At 34.3% G+C, this 23264-nt stretch overlaps 3 protein-coding genes across 3 annotated transcripts; 1 reads left to right on the forward strand and 2 right to left on the reverse strand.

The window, feature by feature from the left end:
* The first annotated feature begins 1147 nt into the window (after positions 1-1147).
* Positions 1148-7421, forward strand: LOC122297590 (COP9 signalosome complex subunit 4-like). Its single transcript, XM_043107700.1, has 14 exons — positions 1148-1477; positions 1561-1712; positions 2236-2339; positions 2507-2567; positions 3835-3927; positions 4027-4127; positions 4917-5025; positions 5109-5153; positions 5269-5337; positions 5447-5538; positions 5625-5667; positions 6329-6388; positions 6733-6792; positions 7095-7421. The coding sequence occupies exons 1-14, from the start codon at positions 1348-1350 to the stop codon at positions 7167-7169; spliced, it is 1194 nt and encodes a 397-aa protein (XP_042963634.1). The 5' UTR covers positions 1148-1347; the 3' UTR covers positions 7170-7421.
* A 2034-nt stretch (positions 7422-9455) lies between these two features.
* LOC122297118 (uncharacterized membrane protein At1g75140) lies at positions 9456-11843 on the reverse strand. Its single transcript, XM_043107023.1, has one exon. The coding sequence runs from the start codon at positions 11623-11625 to the stop codon at positions 9637-9639; it is 1989 nt and encodes a 662-aa protein (XP_042962957.1). The 5' UTR covers positions 11626-11843; the 3' UTR covers positions 9456-9636.
* A 1413-nt stretch (positions 11844-13256) lies between these two features.
* LOC122295368 (otolith matrix protein OMM-64) lies at positions 13257-21473 on the reverse strand. Its single transcript, XM_043104374.1, has 11 exons — positions 20664-21473; positions 20528-20582; positions 20324-20423; positions 19960-20230; positions 16372-16425; positions 16136-16272; positions 15237-15813; positions 14937-15048; positions 14758-14804; positions 14250-14393; positions 13257-13833 (listed from the first exon to the last, which is right to left on the reverse strand). The coding sequence occupies exons 1-11, from the start codon at positions 21390-21392 to the stop codon at positions 13582-13584; spliced, it is 2478 nt and encodes an 825-aa protein (XP_042960308.1). The 5' UTR covers positions 21393-21473; the 3' UTR covers positions 13257-13581.
* Positions 21474-23264: the final 1791 nt, after the last annotated feature.

A 23264-nucleotide genomic window follows, 5' to 3' on the forward strand; every position in this document is an offset into this window, starting at 1 on the left:
TATTGAAAGGGTCGCAAGATTCATCAGGGGGATTGGGGTTCTGTAATCGGCGTAGGCTTTTTTTTTTTCCATTGAAATGCACCGTTTCATGAGGTTGTGTTGGACGCAATATCTATGAAACGCATCGTTTATATATATATATATATATATATATATAAATTGATGTTCCATTTCTTCATATCAACAACTATGGTGTTGCAATAAAAAGACTACAAAAAAATTTAAATTCATAAATTGATGTATTTTCATATAATATATTAAATTTATTTTATAATAACAATAATTTTATATTTTAAAATATCATATCAAATTATGTTAATTCGTAAATTTAATTTTATAACATTTTTTATAATTAAAATATTTTTCTTTATATCTCTCTCTTTATTTATAGGAAAAATTTTCTAGTTGTCAGCTTTAGAACATGAAGATAAAAGGGGGAGAAACAAGGTAATTAAGGCCCGGTTTGGTTATTAAGGTGAGATGCTCATAAATCATTACAATTTTTTAAAACTTTTACATTAAATAAAATAAATAATTTAATTTTTTCAAATCTTAAAATAAAAAATTATATTATAATATTATTTTATTTAACTTTTAATTTTTATCTCATTTCATTTATGGGTATATTGTGTAAGCCAGTCAGTCTGGATCCAAAAAATCCACAAGCACCGACCATTCGGTCCAGACCAAGGTCGTTCGGTCCAGTCTCAAGGGCTATAAATTTTGGACTGAACCGAATCGAGTTGTAGACCGATCGGTCTTGGTTCAATAAATTGTGGACCGAAATCATTCGATCTGGTCTCGAGATCTATAAATTTTAAATAGAATCAGATCGAATGGATCAAACTCTTCTATAATTTTTAAAAATATTTTTAATAATTTAATATATTATTTTTATATAATAATTATATAAATTAATTATATAATTTTTATCTAATTTATTATTATTGAGCATATAAAGTATTTTAATGAGATAGTTACTTAATCTACATTAATATTTTTTTAATTTTAATAAATCTTTTTATTAATTTATTTGAAAAAGAAAAGACCGATCCGGTCCAGTTCTTATAAATGTTCTGCCCGGCCCTGCCCAGGGAAAACCGGATCGGACCGATTTTTACCTTTCTGATTCTCAAGTACCGGCCGAGTTAAGGGTTGGCATGACGTGTATCGTCGTTTCGCTGTGAGGTGACGCTGCAGGTTATCCGCAAGAGCCTCTGGGACTTGCGCAGCAGCAGTGGAGCTAACTGCCAAGGATTTCATTCAAGGAATTTCAGGGTTTAGGGTTCCGTCCTTGAACGGAGAAAGAATAATCAGACTGAACCTAGAAGAAGAACTCGAACTTCCATGGAGAGTGCCTTCGCCAGCGCCTCTGCTATCACAGACCAGAGGCGGAAGATCGAGCAGTACAAACACATTCTGGCCACTGTGATTTCCTCCAATGACGTTGTTCAGGCCAAGAAATTCATCGATCACAGCTAACTTTCTTTCTCGATCGAAATTTTTTGTTTTTGTATAATTTATTTTTATTTCAAGCACTAAAGCACTATTGTATTACAGTTTTATCCGACGACGTTCCATTGGTCGTATCGCGGCAGCTTTTGCAGAGTTTTGCACAGGAATTGGGGAAATTGGAGCCTGAGGCCCAAAAGGAGATTGCGCATTATACCCTTGCACAGATTCAGCCACGGGTCGTTTCGTTCGAAGAACAGGTTCGTTTCGCCTTATGCCATGGAAGAATTCTTGAATTTTGGCCCTGGAAACTCTTATACAGCACTTTCAGAAAATTAAAAAAAGTCCTTTATTTGATGAGTGAGGAAATATCTTTTGCGAGAAGAAAATATGATTACTATCTTACAATTTGTATTCGTGGTCTTATGGTTATGTGGGTGCCAAGTGGTTGATTACATATTCTCAGATGTTAAAATAGAAGGACCCTTATGTGCGTTGCCTTAGCTTTTCCTGAGGGTTTAATACACGTGCCCGTGTAATCCTTCCATACTTCTTTTTTATTATTTGGAATGTGTTACCTGTACAAAAATATTATTTGAAATGTGTTTCTCTTATGTGCTTGCTTTCCCTCGTGGTGTCCTGTGCTGGTTTCCCTGGCTGCTTAGTTTATTGTATCGTGATTGGAAAGTATAAATATCATTCATGATCGTCTACAAGCTACGCTGTTCCAGTCTATTTGGGAATTGAGTTCGTTTTGATGCTATCTGTCTGTATGAGGTACAGGTGTTAGTTATCAGGGAGAAACTTGCTGAGTTATATGAATCCGAGGAGCAATGGTCTAAAGCAGCTCAGATGCTCAGTGGCATTGATCTAGATTCTGGAATGAGGTCTGAGAGTATGATCCTTTGTTAATTGTTAATTTATAATTTTTTTCGGAAAAAAAAAAATATGTTTTTGGTTTTCTAAGTGTGCTCAAGGCGGGTATATATGGTGTCTTTTCTGCACATAATCGTCTTGGTAACATTTCTTCCTTTTGCTTTGGATGCCTCTTCAGAGTGATTGATGATACATTCAGGTTGTCAAAATGTGTCCAAATTGCTCGTCTTTATCTTGAGGTATTAACTTTATTCTGCCAGCATTATCATTAGATCAAGAAGATTTTACTAATTGGTAATACTGAAATGAATTTTACACATTGGCTTCACTGGAAGTTTTTTCTATTGACAATGCTGTTGGTAGGTGTGTTAAGAGAGGGGTGTGTGTGTGTGTGGAGCTCTTCTATACTGAAGCCTCTTTTTAACTACACACCACACTCCAACTGACATGGCAGATGCTAGATCATTTTTTATTAAAAATATACAAAATGTGCAAGAATCAAAATTAGATCTCATTTCCCTGCCTTAAATTCCGATCTCTCCCAAAATCCAAACCCCTCGTCCCCAAATCCCGGCCTTCATTAAACGGGATCCAGCATTCTCCTAACTTCAACTCCGTTTCTCCTCTCTTTCTATCTTACTCAACCTCATTGTCGGCAACCACTATCTCACTCAACCTCACTGCGGCTAACTCCTCCACAACTTGGCAAAGCTTTCTTCTTGATCTCAACATGGAATTCATTCAAGATGATTTTGCCTAGAATGAACGTGTCAGATGAGCATTACCCTCATGAGTCTCTCTCAAATCTTAAGTTATTACTTGACCGGAAAGCAAAGTAGTTGAGCTACTCAGATGAGATTCGGGTTGAAGTGTGAGAAGAATGTTGCAAAAATGGATCTTCAAATGTGTGTGTTGTGGGTTAAGAGGTGGGTGTGTGTGTCTTAGAAGCTCCAAGGAGAGAGTTCACATACTTGGTGCTTGGAGTCGGGTGGAATAGCATTGATAACTGTTACTTTGGTATTCATCTTAAACAAAAATAGCTGTATATAATATAACTGGCTGAAAGACGCTAGAATTAAGTTTGTGGGTGCTTGTTCTTCCATTCATATTCAATCTAAACTGATGTCTCATATGGAAATCTTGGTAAATATCAGTATGGAGTAGAGGCATTGGTGTATTTAACAAGTAGTTGACATATGGCCCTTTCACAAGATAGACCGATTAAATCTCTATATGCATAGTTACTTATTAAAAAATATGCCAATATGGGTGGCCTCTTAAATCCAGGTATGGATGAAATTTCCCCTGCACAATTTCATGTCAGTACTAGATCAGCATTTAGGTTGGTTAATCTTGTCTCGAACTTGCTGATGTTGTTCAGTTGTTGACTTTCATTTCTTATGCAGCATCTACCTTCCAGTGATGCACTTTGTTCATGGTTGGATTGCTTGAATAAGGAATTTGAGTCTTACTGTCGTTGACTATTGTTGCGTGCTTATGTCACAGGACGATGATGCTGTCAATGCGGAAGCTTTTATTAATAAGGCTTCATTTTTGGTTAGCAATAGTCAACATGAAGTTTTGAATTGGCAGCATAAGGTTTGACTTTATTTGTATATCAGTGAAGGTAATTATGTTAAAGGCTGCATTCTTTAGCATTCTGCTAAATTTATTTCTTTTTCTTTTATTCATTTTCAGGTCTGTCATGCGAGGATTCTAGATTTGAAGAGGAAGTTCTTGGAAGCAGCATTGCGATATTATAGCATATCCCAAATTGAAAAGCGGAAAATAGGAGATGAGTACGTGTTTTTGGATTTTACCTATGTATTATAATCCTGTCAAACTCTTCTTTATCCTTTGTACACTAAGGATTATCACTTTTCAATGAGTTAAGCTTCACGACTGACCAAACTTAATCACAATTCAAATGTTATATATCTGATTTTAACAATGTTAAATCATGCATTTTGTGGCATTGACAATAGTACTGATGTTGGTCATAAGTTAACAATGTTAAATCATGGGTTAGCTTCATGTTAAGAAGAAGAGTTGAGTACTGATCAAAAAAAGAGTTGAGTAATATTGCTAATGTTGAATATGCATTTGCTTAATTATCTTGGTCCTATTGCATTGATTTTTTTAATATAATTGCTATTGCATTGAACTTGTGTGCAAATTTCTACTTTAATATTTCAGATGCTTATCTTAAGATACAATTACTTGTATTTAGGGGTACTTCTTCAATTAGCTCAATTTTTTTTTTCTACTTATAAAACTAAAAACTGTTTGAATTAGTGAAAGTCATTCTGCTCCCAACTATACCTTCAAAAGGAGAAAAATTTCGGATAGCAAAGGCATGGTTAAGCCCTGTAGAGTGATTGGGGAAAGAATCAAGTTTTCTTTAAGTAGAATATGATACTACTACATATGGATCACTTCTTAAACAGGTTTGGTCTGGAATAAAACATTCGAATCAAATCTTATATATGATTGTCTTTGGACCAGTGGAGTACTTTCTCTCCCCCACTCCTTTTTGCTCTTTGGCACTGGAATTGTAGCTCATAAAAGGTTTATTGTTCTCTATTCAGGGAGATTGATGAGGAAGCATTGGAGCAAGCTCTTTCTGCTGCTGTGACATGTACGATTTTGGCAGCTGCAGGTCCTCAACGTTCTCGTGTTCTTGCAACTTTGTACAAAGTAAACACCCCCTATTGATGAGCATTAGTTGCATTTTGTCAAATCTTTTCCACTATTTAATTGGTATCCTGGGATATGTTCAGGATGAACGGTGTTCAAAATTGAAAATTTATCCTATACTGCAAAAGGTACCCCCTTACACTCACCCCACTTATAGAATATTGCATGATGTTTGCCCTTTTTCTCATGATTTCTTATTTAACATTATGATGTCAAATTTAATTTGGAGGCTGTTTATACTAGGTGTATCTGGAGAGAATTTTGAGAAAGCCTGAAATTGACGCCTTTGCTGAGGAATTAAAAGCACATCAAGTTATGGCCAATTTTGCTTTTTTCTTTTTTTATTATTCAAGTCACATTTGAAGCATTTACGATGGTCATAAGCCATAATGCATTTGTCTTCTATAATTTGTTTCCGCAGAAAGCACTTCTGCCAGACAATTTTACTGTATTGGATCGTGCTATGATTGAGCATAATCTTTTGAGTGCAAGCAAACTTTACACGAATATAAGGTCAAAAATATTGCTATTAGTTTTTCTTTACCTGTGTTGTTGCAGACAATTAAATAAAATTTTTCTTTTTCATGTTTCTGGCATAGTTTTGATGAATTAGGCACCTTGCTGGGCATTGCTCCTCACAAGGTACGTTCCTGTTTACCAACATGAAGGCTGTTTTGTTACTGTTTTCAAATTCCTTGTTTCTGGTATGTAGTGGACATAGTGAACGGTAAAGCTAAAGAATATGTTGGTCAAATCACTTTATAGATGGATAGAGGCATATAGTATCTCTCATTGTTTTGAATTTTTGGGTTTTTGCTGTTCTTGTAATCATTAAAGGGGTTATCTCTGTATACATCTTGTATACTAGGGTTGTGTTCCTTTGTGCTTTAATAAAATGAATTTACTTATTGAAAAAATTACATACAGTTAACAGAACCGTATCTTGGCCTCTTAAAAACCCTTGTAGTTGAGCTTTATTCTGGTGCTGCTTGTTTAGAGCATTTGTGTCATTGATATATTTTATTTACTTTGGGACATTCCAATGTTACTCCTCTAGAGCTTCCAGGATTACACTGAAATCCGATGGTGTTAGATACGTGCCTTTATAAGGGAAATGTTTTGTACACAACTGTGCATGAACAGTGCAAAAAATTTGCCCTGTCCCTGCGCATTCCATGTAACCTCCCCATGTATATATCAACACTCCTTTTATAATCTCTCTCTCTGTCTCTCTCTGATTGTATACACTTTGAACAGTGCATTGTGGTCCATTTTTCTTGAAAGCCAAAATATTTACTTGCAGGCTGAGAAGATAGCATCAAGAATGATTTATGAAGATAGGATGAGGGGATCGATTGATCAGGTAGAATAATTGCTTCTGGCTTCAGAGGGAAGAAATTATCTTTACAGCTATTAAGTGCTTCAATTATAGGGATGTTTGATTGCAAACATGTTTATACCAAAGAATTGAAAATAGTAGAATTGGACTAGAATTATTTTTGGCCCTTTTCCATCTTGTTCTTACAGCAAACCAGTTTTTTTTTTTTTTTCAAATGAATCACCCGGAATTGGACTAGAATATTTTACTGAACTCAAGTCACATCAGTTTTGAGGATACCATTTTTTCCCCAATTTGTTCCATGGGCTAAATTCAAATTTGTTAAATTTCTTGTTGGATGGCATCTATCTGAAAAGTTTTTTTATCAGGTGGAAGCTGTCATACATTTTGAAGATGACACTGAAGAGCTGCAACAGTGGGATCAACAGGTGATTCCCCTGCTTTGGTTGAATATATCTCACTAGTTGACCTAAAAATCACTAAATATGTAATGCAACAAAGATGCACACAGACCTCAATTTTAGAAGTTGCCTGCTCAAATTATTTCAACATGTAAGCAACCCCTTAACCCTCCCCTGAATTCATAAGCCTCCGAATGAAAGTGAAAATTATACAATGGTGTGGCAGCATAAAGCAGCTATAGGTCCAGAAATACAATATTGGCTGATAAGTAGCTCTCATAAGTTTCCCTTTCAGCAGCTCTTAGTTTTGTTCTTTCCATTGATTGCAGATTGTAGGCCTGTGTCAGGCTCTCAATGATGTCTTGGATAGTATGGCAAAAAAAGGCTTGGCAATCCCCGTCTGATCAATATTTCCAATGACCGGAAGTTTTCTTTTTCCCTTTTTGACTAGCATATCTGCTTTAAAAGATGGCTGTTCATTATTAGTTCAAGTTGGGTGAAGTTTACTTATTATGTAATACTATATGTAATACTATATGGAGTTTCTGTCTAGAACGAAGTTAATGGGTTATTCCTGCTCTTTTGGTAATGGGTTGTGTCCTTGTGGCCTCCCCTGTCATGTCCCTTCAATTACAGGAGATCATCATTCCACTCAACCTGCTTCAACCTGTATGTATGAGAAATTGTTTTACAGTAGCAATTTACGGGGAGGGGATCGAGAGCCGAGGGTCACAACAGTTGAAGATTGTGGCGGAAGAAGAATTTTAACTTTTGGGGGAGCGCCCCGGGGCGGGGGGGTGTTGTGGCTGGGGGCTGGATTTATTCAATGATGATTTTGTGTGTACATTTGTATATCTGTGTGTATATGTATATATTAGATGCGCTTTGTTGATTATTATTATTATTGTGAAGCAATTTTATTTTATGAAACTTGATAGTTGGTCATGTTAAAGTTTTAAATTTGAATAAAATAAAATCATATCATATTTCCTGTTCATGTATTTTTTATGGACGAAAAAATTGATTGAAGATAACTAGGAAGGATATAAAAATTACAAATATTAAGGGATTAAAAATACACCTTTTAGTTTTGAAAAAGGGGCAACTTTTTTAGTTTTTCAGAAATCAATAGATGCTTGTGCAAGTCAAAATTTTGGGTTTTTTAAAAACTTATATATTCAAATATAAAAATTTGCGGATGTATTTTTTGATTTGTATAAGTTCAAAATAGACAAGTTTCAGGTTTTTGTAAAAAAGTAGATCACATTTTGAAAAAGTGTAAAAAAATTATTCGAGTATGCTACAGGTATGGAATTTGCAAATGTCGTATAGTCGCTTGAAAAAGAGGAGTTCGTTATTAAAAAATACATTTCTTTTTATGTGGATCTTTTATTTATTTATTTTTTCAAATTGATTATCCTACACTTGTGCATTCACGAATTCAACTATCATATCTATTCTTTATTACTGAGATTTATTTTTTTATAAATGATTTATACAAGATTTGTCAATTAGAAATTTGTACCTAACATTCATCACTCGAGAGTCAAGAATTTAGATGGAGCTAGTAGAAAGTTTTCATAGTTTAGAAGAATTTTAAGACGTCTTTCAGATTTTGAACGATGAATTTATTTATTTTTTATTTATTTATTTTTTTTTTTTTTGAGATTGTGATAATTGTTTTGCCCTATGATTATCTTGTAACTGTGATAACCGTTATACCACTTGTTTTACTGAGATCCAGTTTAATAGGCAACGAATTGAACATTTATTCCTTTTGTTGTGGGTCTTGTTAATTGTTTGTATGCGAACCGTTTATACATGCTTATTTTCCTTTTTTTTTTTTTTTTTTTTAATTTTAGAATATAAAAATTATAACCAAAATGAGAAACAAAATCATTTATAAATTTGTAAGAACAAATATAAATTACAACTCGAGGAGGGAATTGTGGATTTGGATTTTGGGTTGGAAGTGGTGCCCACCAAGATTAGTGTAGTAATCACACTTCAACTGTGAATTTTCATTTCCATAATCAAAGTTAACCATTTTAGTATCATATGGACATTAATCCCTAGGAGTTGGATTACATTTCCATCTTGTATTCCGTTCTTAGAAGTTTCCACATCCATGTAAATCATGGGTGTAAAAGAATATTTTTTCATATATAGAAATGCTAAAGCCACACATGGATTTTCCCGATTGGGATCCCGACTGTGTTTTTTTTTTTTTTTTTTTTTTAATATAGTGATTAAAGAAGTATTTTTTAATGATGATGTGATTTTTTTTTAATATTTAAAGGCATTAAAAAAATACATGAAAAAAAAAACTTTTTGCACTGTTGGGACCCCATGTGTGGCTGTAGAGCCTCTCTCTCTCTCTCTCTCTCTCTCTCTCTCTCTCTCTCTCTCTCTCTCTCTCTCTCTCTCTCTATATATATATATATATATACATATTATTTATATATATATATATATAAGTCAAGGGTGTAAAAGAACTTGCTCATTTACTCGGGTTAGTCAGTAAAAAAAACAGTATGAACAATAAAACTAGGAGATGGATGCACTCATGCACCTATTGCCATTTGGTGATTAAAAAAAAAAAAAAAACTTGAGAAGAATCTTCTCTGTTTCTATCTGTCCCCCCATACACATCTATTTTTTATAGCTTTCAATAATATACAAAAACTAAGTGATTAAAAAATGCTTAAACTTTCCTCATTATTTTCTCAAGCAACTAAAATTACAAAGTTACAAGTTACAGAGATTGCCAATTCAAATAGCTCCATAAAGCCAAACATACTATCTTGAGGACAAAAACTGAATGAACTCTCAGACTTTTAAGGTAAAAGTTCATGCAATTGATTCAACAAGTCAATTGCTCTCATCTCCAACTTGATTACTTATAAACAAACTCTCTCTTCTCTTTGGAAAACCAGAAGATTCTAAAGTTGAACCCCTAAATTTTAACTCTGAAGATGCTCTGAAATTAGCATCAACAGAAGCTGGTCTAGAGTTATGATCTACAGGACCTGGTCTAAAAGAACTGTTTGCTCCGCCAGGATATCGTGTGGGAGAGACATACCTTCTCGATGGACCTCTGAGACCACCACCTCTGAGATCCATCATATCAGCACTTCTGGAAGAAGAGTCCACGAAAGATCTATCTCCAGAACCAGTTCCTAAAGGGGCTCCAGTTGTAGCTGACGTGGAGCTAAAGGGATCATCTGGACCCCATGAAGTAAGAGCTTCCTTTTTCTTAGCAAAAAAATGCCAAGCCCCAAACAGGAAGAGTAAGAAGAACAATACAGGGCTGGTCCATAGCATTGTATTATATTCCCCTTTAAATAAAGGAAGGTTAGAGTGATAAATTCCAACATACCCACTTCCAAGGCCGAGAACAACAAGCTTTTCACGGTCACTGGCTACTAAGGGTATCACCCTTCTTCCTTCGGCATCCACATCCACTGTCTGATAAGTTAGAAAAGATGATCGGACTTCATCCAGACTAGTAGAGAAAACAGGCCGAGGTGCACCAACCCTTGCATAATGCCGAGAGGAAACATTGTACACAAAGACCCTCTCCTTGCTAACAACAAGCAAATACCCCTTAATAGCCTGAAATGCAAGAGGCCCATCCGAGTCAAACTTCCTCTTGGATCTAACCCTACATTTGAAGTTCATTACATCCCCCAGAAGCAATACATGAATTAAATCACCCTCCGATGTAAACCCGTATGCTTTAGACCGCTCCGTGGCATCAAAAACATAATTTCGAGCTAAAGAATTGTTCAATCCTTCACAATCGGACTCCTTAACTTTCATGCTCCTCAAATCCAACGACCCTGCACCACTCTCTGTCAGAAACAAAAGCCGTTGCTTCAAGAATGTAAGTGGCTTGTTCGTTGGCATAGTTGAACCATAAAGAGTTCCATTTTCTGTGAAAACCCTAATTTTTCCACTACCATCAACAGTCAAAATGTACCTCATCCTCCCAACATAATGCACTTCCAAGATATTTATCGGTGGCAAATCTTCCCCACTTTCAGCAAACACAAACTTACCTGCATTTTCCATAAAAACTGAACTCCATTCTTCTCCAGTTGACCCCTCCCATACCCGATGCATCAAGATCGCACCATTTTGATGTCCCGTCACCACAACACTCTCATTCTTATTAACCGACATGTACGAAAGTATGGCCGTTATTGGTGTCTCGGACATTGTATAGAACTCAACCAGGACATCCCCATTTCTCAAAAACACATAAATTCTCCCTCTGTCATCCCCAACCGCCACATACTTGCTGAGCCCCTCGAAATCCCGAAACGGCAACACATTCATACAAGTTGCGTTCGAATCCAATTTGACGGCCGAAACAAACTGAAATCTCTCTGACCAAAAGGGACTATACTTTGTTACTGAAACAGCCCTCCCTCTCTCCCTCTCTCGAGTTTTACTCTCAAAGCCTTCATCCTCGAAATCTTTATCCAATCTTTCAGCCTCGTGGTCTATTTTACGAATCTTATCCTTTACATGATTGTGCTTGTCATCCGAAGTACTCGCCACCTTAGAAGACTCCGGTAATTTTGATTCTAATCTAGTAACTATTTCACTAAGGTTTCTCACTAACTCCTCGAGTTTATGTAACAAAACTTGCTGTTGAACAAACTTACGACTGAGTTCTGTTTGGGCTTCACTGTGCGGATCGTGACCGTGACCGTGATCGTTATCGTGCTCGTGTTCATCTCCGATAGAGACAGAGTTAGAGCTAACCAATACCCTAGAAACAGAACCGAAAGTGAAGAGCAAATAGAGTAGTAGCATATAGAAACACTTGCCTTTGTGGGGATTTTTCGCCATTGGAAGGAGGAGGAGCTGCGCACACGCGTGAGATTGCAGATGTGTGTTTGGGGGAATGGATCTGGAAATTAAGAGTACTTGGCAGAAATCTAAACGTTAGATTCAAGGAATCTGTGGGAGACAAGAGCTGAGCTGAGCTTTGAGGTTTTGACCATTGTCCGAACGGTCTGCGTTAGGGCAAAGATGTTCCCGAGTTTTCCAGCCCAAAATACTTTACTTTTTAAGGTAACCCACTAAACATCATCCGGTGAAATCGAAGGAAAACTAACCTTGCCGTCCATTTAGACCTATAAAACTATGACACGTGTATGCGTGTTCGCAGAAACTTGGCATTTTCACCAACTGACAGGGATGGTTTGGACTTTTTGACATGTCCCACCTTACCCTTTTACCAATAACAAAACGCACCGGTTTCTACCGTTTTTGAGCTCACTGTTGCTATCAATATTCTATATGTCACTTGAAGATCAGTTTTATTTTATTTATTTTTTTAAAAAAATCCCTAAATCTCATCATTCGGAAGCCAATTTCAAAACCCATTTTTTCCATAAATTAGAGTGCAAATTAGTATTTGTTAGAGAAAAATTAAAATTAAATAAAATATTATTATAATATTATTTTTAATATTATTATTATTTTAAAATTTAAAAAAATTAAATTATTTATTATATTTTGTATGAAAATGTAAAAAAATTATAATGATAAGATGATATAGTTTCTGAATACCCCTTACTCTCCCTACTATATCAACCAAGAATATAAAGTTTGAAGAAATGATGAGATTTCACTCGTCTGTTGTGAACATCTGAATTTTAAAAAAATAAAAAATAAAAAGGTTAAAAATATGATTAAAGATAAATCAAAATAAAATTTACCACGTTTTGAAGTAGTAATTTTGATCTTTTAAAACCAAGTCCAAAATAAAATGTACTATGTTTTGTGAAAAATAGATAGTTAAAATAGAAAAAGTACTGAAATCTACAATATATATTAAAACCAGTCATTCATTTTTATGTTAAAAGTATCAATATTCAATAGAGTTGATAATTTAAATTTGAAGTAATTTAAAATCAAAAACTCTATATGCAGTTATTTTTATATACTTTTTATATATTCTATTAATATAATTGACTGAGTCACTTTTTTTAATATAAAATAATTATTTTAACCAATCACATTAATATAGTAGACAAAAAATGTCTTTAATATTTAATTTATTACATTCAGTAATAGAAAAAAAATTATATTAAATTACAGCAAATCAAACGCATTGCCCAAATGTGCGTTAAAGTTTTTAGATCGTCCAATGTGAAAGTGATGCACATTTCAACAAAATAAAATTTGAAAAAATAAAAAAATTTTATTATATACAAATAAAATCAGATACTGATCTGCATATCAATATTGATTATTTTATATTTAAAATTTAAATTAATATTATTTTTAATAAAATTTACTTTTTGACCAATCTATTAGATTGATACACATTAATATACTGTTATACTTACAATTAAATTTTTTCAAAACAAAAAAGGAGTTTGGCAGCTAACTGGATTCACGAACAAAATTGATGCTGTTTTGTTCACGTTTTTATTTCTTTAAATGGGCACACACGGAAAAAAAAAAAAAAAAAAAAAAAATCACCACCGTCGATTTAATCAAAAGGACAAACAATTCAATTACATTGACCTCAGAAATTGACAATTGGTTGCCGTTAACATAAGCAAAAGAACAGAATTCCATGGGATCAGATCCTCTTTAAAGTTCCCTATAGATTTCGATGCCGTTCAGCACCTTACATCATTGTTAGTTAAGGGTATCTAAGTTGGCGTTCATCACCAGAAAATGAAATTCTCATTAGCCAAACAAATGATTGTATGACAGAAGAACATTCATCTATACCATGCAACATCAAACAGATGTGCAGAAACATATAAATATATATGTACATACCCATCAGGCTCTTCCTTCTGTTTTCATTGGCTTCTTTGCCAGTTTGAATGCGGCAAACACAGTCTCAGTTTGAACCACCATATTTTCCCGAGTGCAATGTTCAGATTGCAGGGAAGAAGATCGCCTTAATATCTCAAAAAGTGAAGTAGCTGGCTTCATTTCAGCTACAGATTTTGTGTTCTGAGTACTAGTTTTAACCTGTGAGCTACTGAACTTAGCCGAAGCCGGCCTTGTTGGTCGATTTTCTGTCTGAATCTGCATGTGGGTTCAACCAAATTAGAGTTTCGTACCCAGAAGGATATATGTACATCATATATACATTATACACATGTTAGCATTCTTGCGTCTAGATATCAAATGCCAACGCAATAAAGAAACTGCAATTAATGCTGTGATAGCCAACTACAATTGCACAATCATAACGCTATCAAGAGTGGCAGAGGCACGCTGCAGTTATCACTATTCAATTGGAAGCAACTCAGAAATCAGAAGTAGTTGCTCTCATTGCCCCTAAACCATCCAAGAGACTGAATGCTTAATCAACTTCCAGAAAAACGTTATCTGATTGTGTCCAGGCATCTTATAAAACCGATATAGCAAGAATTTAAAAATAAAAATAAAAAATAAAACATTATATACAATCCAGCCATATGCGCCTTCTTAGAGCTTACCATATCTGAAGAATCCTCTGAGATTGAGCTTGCACCCCTGCTATTGCTGTCATCTCGACCAAAGATGAAAGAACGAACTGTGCTTGATCCGTGCTTTTGGGATGAGGCTAGTGTATGAGTTGAAGCCCGACCAAGGAAAGAAGACTACACAACATTTAATAATGTCACAGATATAGTTAATCCACTTTGTTCCCCGTCACCAATATCTTCTATCAGTACGTGTATGTGTACAAAAAAAATTAAATGGAAAAAAAGAGCAAATGGGGACTGGATTCAGTCTGCAGAAGATGGTCAAGAATTATTCAAGTGAGGGTGCACATTTAAACATTGATGGGAGACAATAATCAGCCACCACCATCATGTAAAGGATCTAATATGCAGACTATCTAGCACCTCAAGAGATCTAGCACAAAATTTTATTTGAAATTTCACTTCAAAATAGTGGAACTAACGTTTGGATACTCTTTTTTGACCTAACTAGACAATCAGTTGGAGTAAAATAGTTTACCTTGGAAGATATGTTCTTTACTACAATGTGTGGCTTATTAGAAAAGGCTGCAGAAAATAAACATAGCAATTACATTAAGATGATAGCATAACAAACAGATTCAGCAGACTGGTAAAAAATTCAATGAAATACGTTATAAATCATTTCTTTTACCTCAAGGAGTAAAATAAAGATCTTACCAGGTGTCTCAATTTTCCTAGTCTCAGGGACAATATTCAGCTTCTTTATACGTCCAAAAACTTCTCTGGAGCTCTCATCCTCCGCCGGTGACAATAGTTTAGCTTGTGCCACCTGTTTAGCATCATAAACTTTAGCTACCATCTTGAGAATTGAACTATGCAATATTCAAAACAAATACGACAAATATCAGATCCACACAAAGGCCATGGAAGAGCACTACAGTTAGATGACTTAGCCTAACATTTCTGACAAAGCATAGAAAAATAAACCATATATCCAACTTTCATCTACAAACTTACAGACTTCTCAAAGAGACGCCGCTTAGATAGCCTCATGTCCATGTCCTCATCGTCAGATGATAAGTACACATCATCCTTCTCTGTGAACATTTGAGGAATCATTTGCTTTACTTTTTTTAAATTTATTCGTGCAACATTTGTTGGTAGTACATCTTCCGCAGCTTCATCACCAAAATCTTCCATTTCTCCTTCAGCCTCCTCACCTTCCTCGGCTTCAAGCAAAGATGTTTCTTTCAATTTTGAACCACACTTCAGTTTCTGCAAAAGATTTTCTGTTCCAGCTGCATCCTGTTGCTCAAGCCACGTCTGATGAAGTTGATTACGCTTTTCATTATCAATTGTTTTTTCTTCATATCCGGTTGCTATCATGTCATTAAGTTCCTCATAGTCTTCATCATTTCCCTCCTCTTCAATTTCTTGGAAATGTAATGGGTCGTTGTCACTGTCATCTTCTTCCTCAGCTTCATCATCAATGAAACCTTTAACAGGATCTCCGTGAGGAGATAAAGATAGGTCAGTCACTCCAAGAGGATGGGGATCAATGTTCTCCTTGTCATTATCCTCCTCTTCATCAGAACTACAAAAGTGAAACAGTAGTCAATTTTACACCGTAGAACGTAGAGACGGTGAAGACAAGTTAGACCCCAGTATGGTAGGCCTTGACTCTTAGAGAAAGTGAAGATGAATCAAACATGGTGATAACAGGAATCAATTGTTATACATATACAAGAACATGGTAAAAGCTTCCTTTTTTTTTTACATGGTAAAAGCTTACTTTGCAGACAGATATCCCAATTATGGATCATGAGATGTAGTGGATGCATAATTACTAAGGTCACAAAGATTACTGATAGTGCCTCAAGAAACAGCTAAGGAAAGAAGAATCTTCAAACTCTTACACACTATCAGGAGGAGCGGAATCAAGCTTTAAATTCATTGCAAGAATGGATGGAGCCAAAACTTCCATGGGACTGTTGGGTGTCTCACTAGATAGTTCATCCTTCGAGTCATTTGTTAGGGAATTAGAAAATAGCTCCTACAACATAACAATGGACAAGTAATTGTTTCTTTATATACAATCCACAATACAGTAGTCAGTAATGATGCCTTCTGAAAAACAGAAAAAGAAAAGTACCTGAGTATCATCAATGGGAATTTGAAAGGCTTGATTGGAGTTATCATCCACACCCTACAATGTGAAGGCAATATATCATATAGCAAGTCCATCATAAGGCACTAATCAGTAAAGGCACCGTCATGAACATAGTTATAGACTATGATACTAAAACTCAAGAAAGTAATCGTTCCAACTAATTGGTGCCAGTTTTCAGCAAAAGGAATCCGTTTTCAACATTCATCCCAAGAATTGTTTCCTTTTTTTTCTAACCTGGTCTGATCCCTAGCAAAATATTTGAAAAACTCACTCTGATGTTAATTAAATAACAAGGCCTAGTTCAGGTGTCCCCTTGTAGGGTTGCAGGTGATAATCAAAATGCTGCAGAATTGCACATTCAGTATCACACAAAAAGCAGGCATTACTTGATTCCCTACTATGAAGTAACTGAAAACTGACTCTCATTTCTACTATATTAGATACAATGTATTCTGTCTTTATATACAAAAACAGGGAAAGAGAGCAAATGAGGGGAGAACAAAACTGACTACTAAAAAAATTAAGCTTTTAATTGAATGCTGACTGAACTTTGCTTAATGCTGGAGTCTTTGACTAATATATTTGACCAGGATCTAAGATGAGCTCTTCGGTTCTGCTTGGCCACTGAGATTTTTTAGATGAGAATTTTAAGTTTTAAGATTAAATATTAAAATATTATATTTTAATATTATTATTGTATTGGGATTTGAAAAAGTTAAATTGTTTATTATATTTTATATGAAAATTTGAGAAAGTTGTAATGATGAGATAAGAATTTTATGTTTGAGATAAAAATTTCTTGTAGCCAAACACAACCCGCCCCCTCAAGATGGAGTGTACAAGAGCCTTGGTCAAAATATCAGCAAGTTGATGAGAACAACTGACATGAAGAGTTCTATATATTTGAACTTGAATCTTTTCCCTCACGATGAGTCTACCACTGACTATTCTATAAACTGTACGATCTTCAAATAAAAGAGCGATGGTTCTATGGAGTTAAATCTATTTTCTGTAAGAAATTTAACTAGTTAACAGCCCAGAAATCCACTATCAGAGAGAATTTCCAGAGCATACTTATGTTGAAATAAGGAAATACCTTTGCTCCATCTAGCCACTCCAAGACCGAGAAAGTATTTTAGGCGGCCCAGATCTTGGGGCTTAATTTTCTATCCAATTAGACTTATAAAGTAGTGACAACATCCAAATCATTGCTAGAAATCGACATATCATCAGCATAAACAAGTAGTGCAATGAAAACAACACTTACAATCTGAGTGAAAAGAATTATCTGAGCTGGCCTGCTTAAAAACCATGGTCAAGGAGAGTGGACGAGAACTTAGAAAACCACTCTTATGGGACTTGTTTCAAACCATAAAGAGATTTATTTAAGTTTACAAACCCAAGAATCCCATTTTTTACCAAACCCAGAATGATGAGATATATAGACCTCTTCATTATAGTCTACTTCAAGAAAGCATTGTTTACATCAAGTTGAAACTAATGCCAATTCTTTACAGCTGCAATAGCAGGTCAAACTCTTACTGTGACCAGATTTGAAACAAGAGAAAAGGCGTCATGGTAATCAAAACTTTCTTGTTGAGTATAATTCTTAGCTACTAATCTAGCCTTATATCTCTCAATGCTGCCATCTGACTTTAATCTCATAAATCTACTTGCAACCGCTAGGTTGCTTGTTTAATGGAAGTGAAGTAAGTGTCCAAGCATGGTTACCCACAAGGGCCTTTATTTAAACAGCCATAGCATCTCTTGAATGAGAAAATTTTACGGGTTGGTGAAAATTTGAGTCTTCAAATGTGATGAAGAGGATAAAGTAAATGCTTGATGTAAAAAAGACAATTGGCATAAGATAAAATGAAAAAAAATATCATGTGGCTTATTTAAAGATAAGAACCAGAATTGATTGCATTAGATCAGATAAAAGGTAAAGATGATGCCAATTGAAAGTACTATTCCTACAGATAATCATATTGCCTCCTAAATTCTAATGCAATCAGATTTTCTTAAAGCAACAATATCTGAGCTGGAAATGAGAAAGGAACTGCAGCTGAAGGGAAAATAGACAATGGAGAAGTATGTTGAGAAGTGTCCCAACAAACAACATCGAAGTGGTGTAGGTAAAACAATAGAATTGTCGAGGGAGTGCAGAGAAGAGATATTTTGACATTTAAAAAAAGAGAAATACTCTAACCATAAAGTGATTACACAAACGATCACACAAACTAATGTGGCTTAATGTGATTCGTCAGATTATAAAGTTACTTTTATTGTAAAATAAATCTAATAGATCAGATGAAACCATGTCAATTTGTGGAATTATTTTGTGTAATTCCTCTGTGGATGTAGCTGTACTCTTAAAAAAATGATTTTGGAATCAATATCAAACAATTTATATCCTTTAACACCAAAAGGGTAACATGGAAATACACACCTTCGAACCTTAAGGCTCGTTTAGGGAATGAGATGAGATGAGAATTTTGTAAATAGTAATAAGATAGTTTTTGAATAGTAGTGAGATAATTTTGGTTGAGTATTTTTTGGGTTTTGGGAAAGGAGAGAGAAAATTGAATAAAAAATATTATAAAGTTAAAATATTGTTAAAATATTATTTTATAATATTACTTTTGTTTAGGAATTTGAAAATGTTAAATTGTTTTATAATTTTTGTTTGAAAGTTCAAGAAAGTTGTAATGATTAGTTTGAAAATTTTGTATTTAAATTATATTTGGGAAGGAGATGTGAATCATGTGATAAGATGAAATGATATAAGAATTTTGAAATAAATAAAAAATTAGATTAAGTTATGTTGTAATGTGGAAGTAAAACATAATCAACAAAAAACAATAAGATGTTGATAAGATGGTTCTCTCAACAACAGAATTTTGTTGAGGTGTTTGAACAAAACTAAATTGATGAATAATACCTCTAGATGCCATAAAATATTTTGTAAGAAACTCAGGGGCATTGTACGTGAGAAAACACTGGATTTTAGGCTTTGATGCCATGTAAAGAAACAGAAAACTAATTCCCATCTGAATTAAATTAGTTACAGTGTAGTCTATCTTTATATTCAAAAGCAGGGAAAGAGGAAAATGGCGGGAAAACAAAACTAATTGACTGCCTGCTAACAAAACTAAGATTTCTATTGAATGCTGACCTGGCTGCTTGATTTTGAGCCAGAATCTTTGACTGGTCTATTTTATCAAGATCTAAGATGATCCCAATGCCCATAATACTTACAAGATTGTACCAAATTGTATATTCCTTAATATAAAACCACACAAACATTATTGACAAACATCCAACAATTTCCCATTCGTCTCTACTAATAAAAGTTTATGCATAAGTAGTTCTCATCCAGAACTGCAATTCAATATCCAAAAACACCCTAATAAACCAAACTCAAGAATTCATAAAATGTTCTACTTGTTAAGAAATATACGCCCTTTAATAGTTGAATACAAATTCTTATTGTTTAAACTAATGCGCCTATGCCATTTTATTTTGCAAAAATCAAATTCATGAGGGATTTGCTTGTGTATTTTGACTCACCATTTGGGAAGGTCTACTTTCATGGCTGGAGCAATCTTTAAGATTATTAGATTCGTCCACATTTTCATTAGATGCATCTGTATTTGACACATCCAAATTACTCTTCATGTTAGCAGGAAGTTCAATTTCCTCTTCACTTGGCACGTTTGCAAACCCGTCATTTCCTCTCTCGTCATCAATGGGGCCGCCTGAAATACAATCCACCCCAACCTCCCTTGCATAATCATCCTCATTCTCATTAATAAAAGACGTTCTGTTTATAGCAGCAAATCTGCAACACTCAAAGAATACATAAATATATTAAAAACTACATACACCAAGGCTAAGTCCATGAAAAGAAGCAAAACAAAATCAAACTACTCACTTTTTTGAAACTTCCATCTTTCTTTTACGAATCTTCTCCAAAACTGAAGATATTGGTTTTTGAACAAGCGGTACAGGTTTAAACGATACATCTCTTGTTTCTAAAAGGAATGAAGATGCAGTGTAGAACTAATCAAAAACATAATCACACTTCATAAATGAGTTGAATAGAACAAAGGGCATTAACTATTAATGGATATTATACCTCGCAAGAGTCTCTGAGACTCAGCACGGAGTTGCTTTAGATGATCTCTTCTTTCCTGTAAAATAGAAACAGCTATGAACTATAAGAAAAGAAAAGAAGTATTTCACTAGTGGAGTTCTTGAAGAGAGTATGTTACCTTCTGCGTCATTCTCTTGGCTGTGGCAGTCTCGACGCTCTTCCTTCTCTTCTTGCTTTCTTTCTTTTCTTCAGTTTCAAGTGAACTGCGTCGCTTCTTCTCCGGTTTCTCCAGACTCAGATCCCCAGTATCCTCTCCCATCTTAGCGCTCCGATATTCAACGTTTTCATCAAAGTCGTCAGCAACAGTATCAAACTCCAAGGACCTCTTCGCCCCCGAACCATCTTCGTCACCACCGAAACCATCAAAACCACCAGTATTCAATCCATCGCCGTCATCAAAACCCTCCAATCCCACCCTACACCGTGAAGGCTCGTTCAGTTCCGGTTCATTCGATCCATCAAAACCCGGGGCCTCGGATCCGGAGAAATCAACCGGAGGCGACGGAGTACCCTCCAAAGCTCTCTTCGCCCCCGGGCCATCTTCTTCATCACCCAAACCACCGAAACCACCAGGATCCAACCTTTCTCCTCCATAAAAATCCTCGAATCCCGTCCTAGACCGGGACGGCTCGTTCAAATCCTGGCCATCGGATTCACCCAAATCCGGGGCTTGGGATTTTGAAAAATCCACCCGAGACGAAGAAGTGGCCCCCACCTGCGACGGATTGAGGGTAGGATCGCCCGGATCCGTAATTGCTTTCTTTAAGCGCTTCAGCTTTCTATTACGAACCGCAGGAGAGGTTTCCTCCGTGGGTGAGAGTAGCTGATAATCGTCGTCGCTCTCCATCTTTGTCCGTGATATCGAACCGAAATCGACGAAGAACAAACTTCGGTTTAGTTCAGCAGCTAAAATACCTTCCAATTTTAGGCGGCAAAAGCTTTGAAATTTTTTGTAGTGTGCTGTTGAAGCGCCAAAGTTTACCGGCTTGTTCGGTCTTTCGATTATTAATTTTTCAACTCAAATAAAACAGACAGGGAGAGAAAAACTCCCGCAAATCAATTTTTTTAAAATTTAAAATAATAATAATATTAAAAAATAATATTTTAATAAAATTTTATTTAATTTTTAATTTTCATTTAAAATTATCTTATCTCATTATCCAAACTATAACTAAAAGAAAATATCAATGCTATAGGCACAAAGAATTAATCCTCGTGATTTATTATGATCCATAATATCTATTTTATAATAAAAATAATTTTATAATTTGATGAATCGTATCAAATCATATAATTTTATAATATTATTTTTTTATAATTCTTTTATAATTAGAATATTTCTCAAAAAAAAGAAAAAATTGGACATGGCTACAAGAAATCAATATTATATTTCTTGGCATTATACCAAGATATAGACCATGTTTGGAAAGTAGAATGAGATGAGATTTCATTTCAAAACTTCTCATAATTTTATTTTCAAATATCATTTAAATATAAATTATTTTTTAATTTTTATTTAATCATTACCTAATTATTACAAATTTTCTAAATTTCTATACAAAAGTAACAAAACAAAATATATATATACAAAATTTTCAAATTTTAAAATAAAAATATATTAAAAAATTATATTCAAACAATTTTTTAACTTTATTTTATTCAAATTTTTCTTTTTTCTTTTTCCAAAACCCAATTGTAGTATCGGAAATAAAACAAAACAAAACTAAAAGTATTTTCTTTAATATTAGATATGTTGATCTAGTATGGAAATATAGGAAATCCAATGATTTAAACTAGTTAGGAATTTATTTCATGAGCAAAGTTTACTTATGATCTTTTGGATTTAAGAGAGGTATTTAGTATCATAATTTGAGAGAAAAGAAATGCTCTATTATTCTTGTTAGAACTTTTACAAATTTATGGTGTAATAAATTTTTTTTAGTGATTTTTAGATAGCAAGTGGCCCAATGAGAGTGTGCCATGTGTCAAGTGCCAAGCCATCTTAGCCATGCCAGTTGAATCCATAAAAGCATCGGCGACCGAGTCATTCTCAAGCCTAAAGTTGAGCTAAAATCTCATTTTTTGGCTATAGAATCAAGTTTTAGCTAAATAAATCTATATTAAATTAGTCATTTTAAAGATAAAATAATAATATAATATTATATATTTTAATAATATTTAACAATTTTTTTTATAATTTACAAATACGCTTCATATATTAATTAATAATTAATAAATAAAATATTTATTTTACTTATTAAAAGAAATATTAATTAATGATTTGTAGTACTTTTATTATTGTTTAAAAAATCAATTTCATGAAACTAACTAATAACATGAACCAAAAAAAATGATCATGTCAAGTGGATGCATAAAACATATATATTGGACAAGTGATAAAATGAAATTGACAGAAGCAATTAATCAAAAAATAGTACAATGTTGAAGTTTATAAAATAATCTTTTGGCATGTGAGCAATAACTTTCTAAGTTTGGAGAACACCCAAGAATTACTGTAACTCAAGTGTTGAGTTTTGGACTATTGGTAAGTTCAATGTGAAGATTTTTTCTCACATCTAACTAAAATTTAGACTTACATTAACATTTAGTTAGCCATTGAAAAATGCTTTCAATTGTAACACCATTTTAACAGCTAGAAGGTATGCTGCAGTAGTAGGACATGACACGCCTGAATCCTCAGCATCCATTTGTCTATAGA

Source organism: Carya illinoinensis, chromosome 15, assembly GCF_018687715.1.
Source record: "Carya illinoinensis cultivar Pawnee chromosome 15, C.illinoinensisPawnee_v1, whole genome shotgun sequence".
Lineage (NCBI taxonomy): Eukaryota > Viridiplantae > Streptophyta > Magnoliopsida > Fagales > Juglandaceae > Carya > Carya illinoinensis.

Coding starts and splice junctions, on each gene's coding strand:
- LOC122297590 (XM_043107700.1), top strand. CDS start 1,348: ATGGAGAGTGCCTTCGCCAGCGCCTCTGCTATCACAGACCAGAGGCGG. Junction 6,389..6,732: donor TGAGGGGATCGATTGATCAG/GTAGAATAATTG, acceptor TTTTTTTATCAG/GTGGAAGCTGTCATACATTT. Junction 6,793..7,094: donor TGCAACAGTGGGATCAACAG/GTGATTCCCCTG, acceptor CATTGATTGCAG/ATTGTAGGCCTGTGTCAGGC.
- LOC122297118 (XM_043107023.1), bottom strand. CDS start 11,625: ATGGCGAAAAATCCCCACAAAGGCAAGTGTTTCTATATGCTACTACTC.
- LOC122295368 (XM_043104374.1), bottom strand. CDS start 21,392: ATGGAGAGCGACGACGATTATCAGCTACTCTCACCCACGGAGGAAACC. Junction 20,583..20,663: donor CCAAGAGAATGACGCAGAAG/GTAACATACTCT, acceptor TCTATTTTACAG/GAAAGAAGAGATCATCTAAA. Junction 20,231..20,323: donor AAGATGGAAGTTTCAAAAAA/GTGAGTAGTTTG, acceptor TGAGTGTTGCAG/ATTTGCTGCTATAAACAGAA.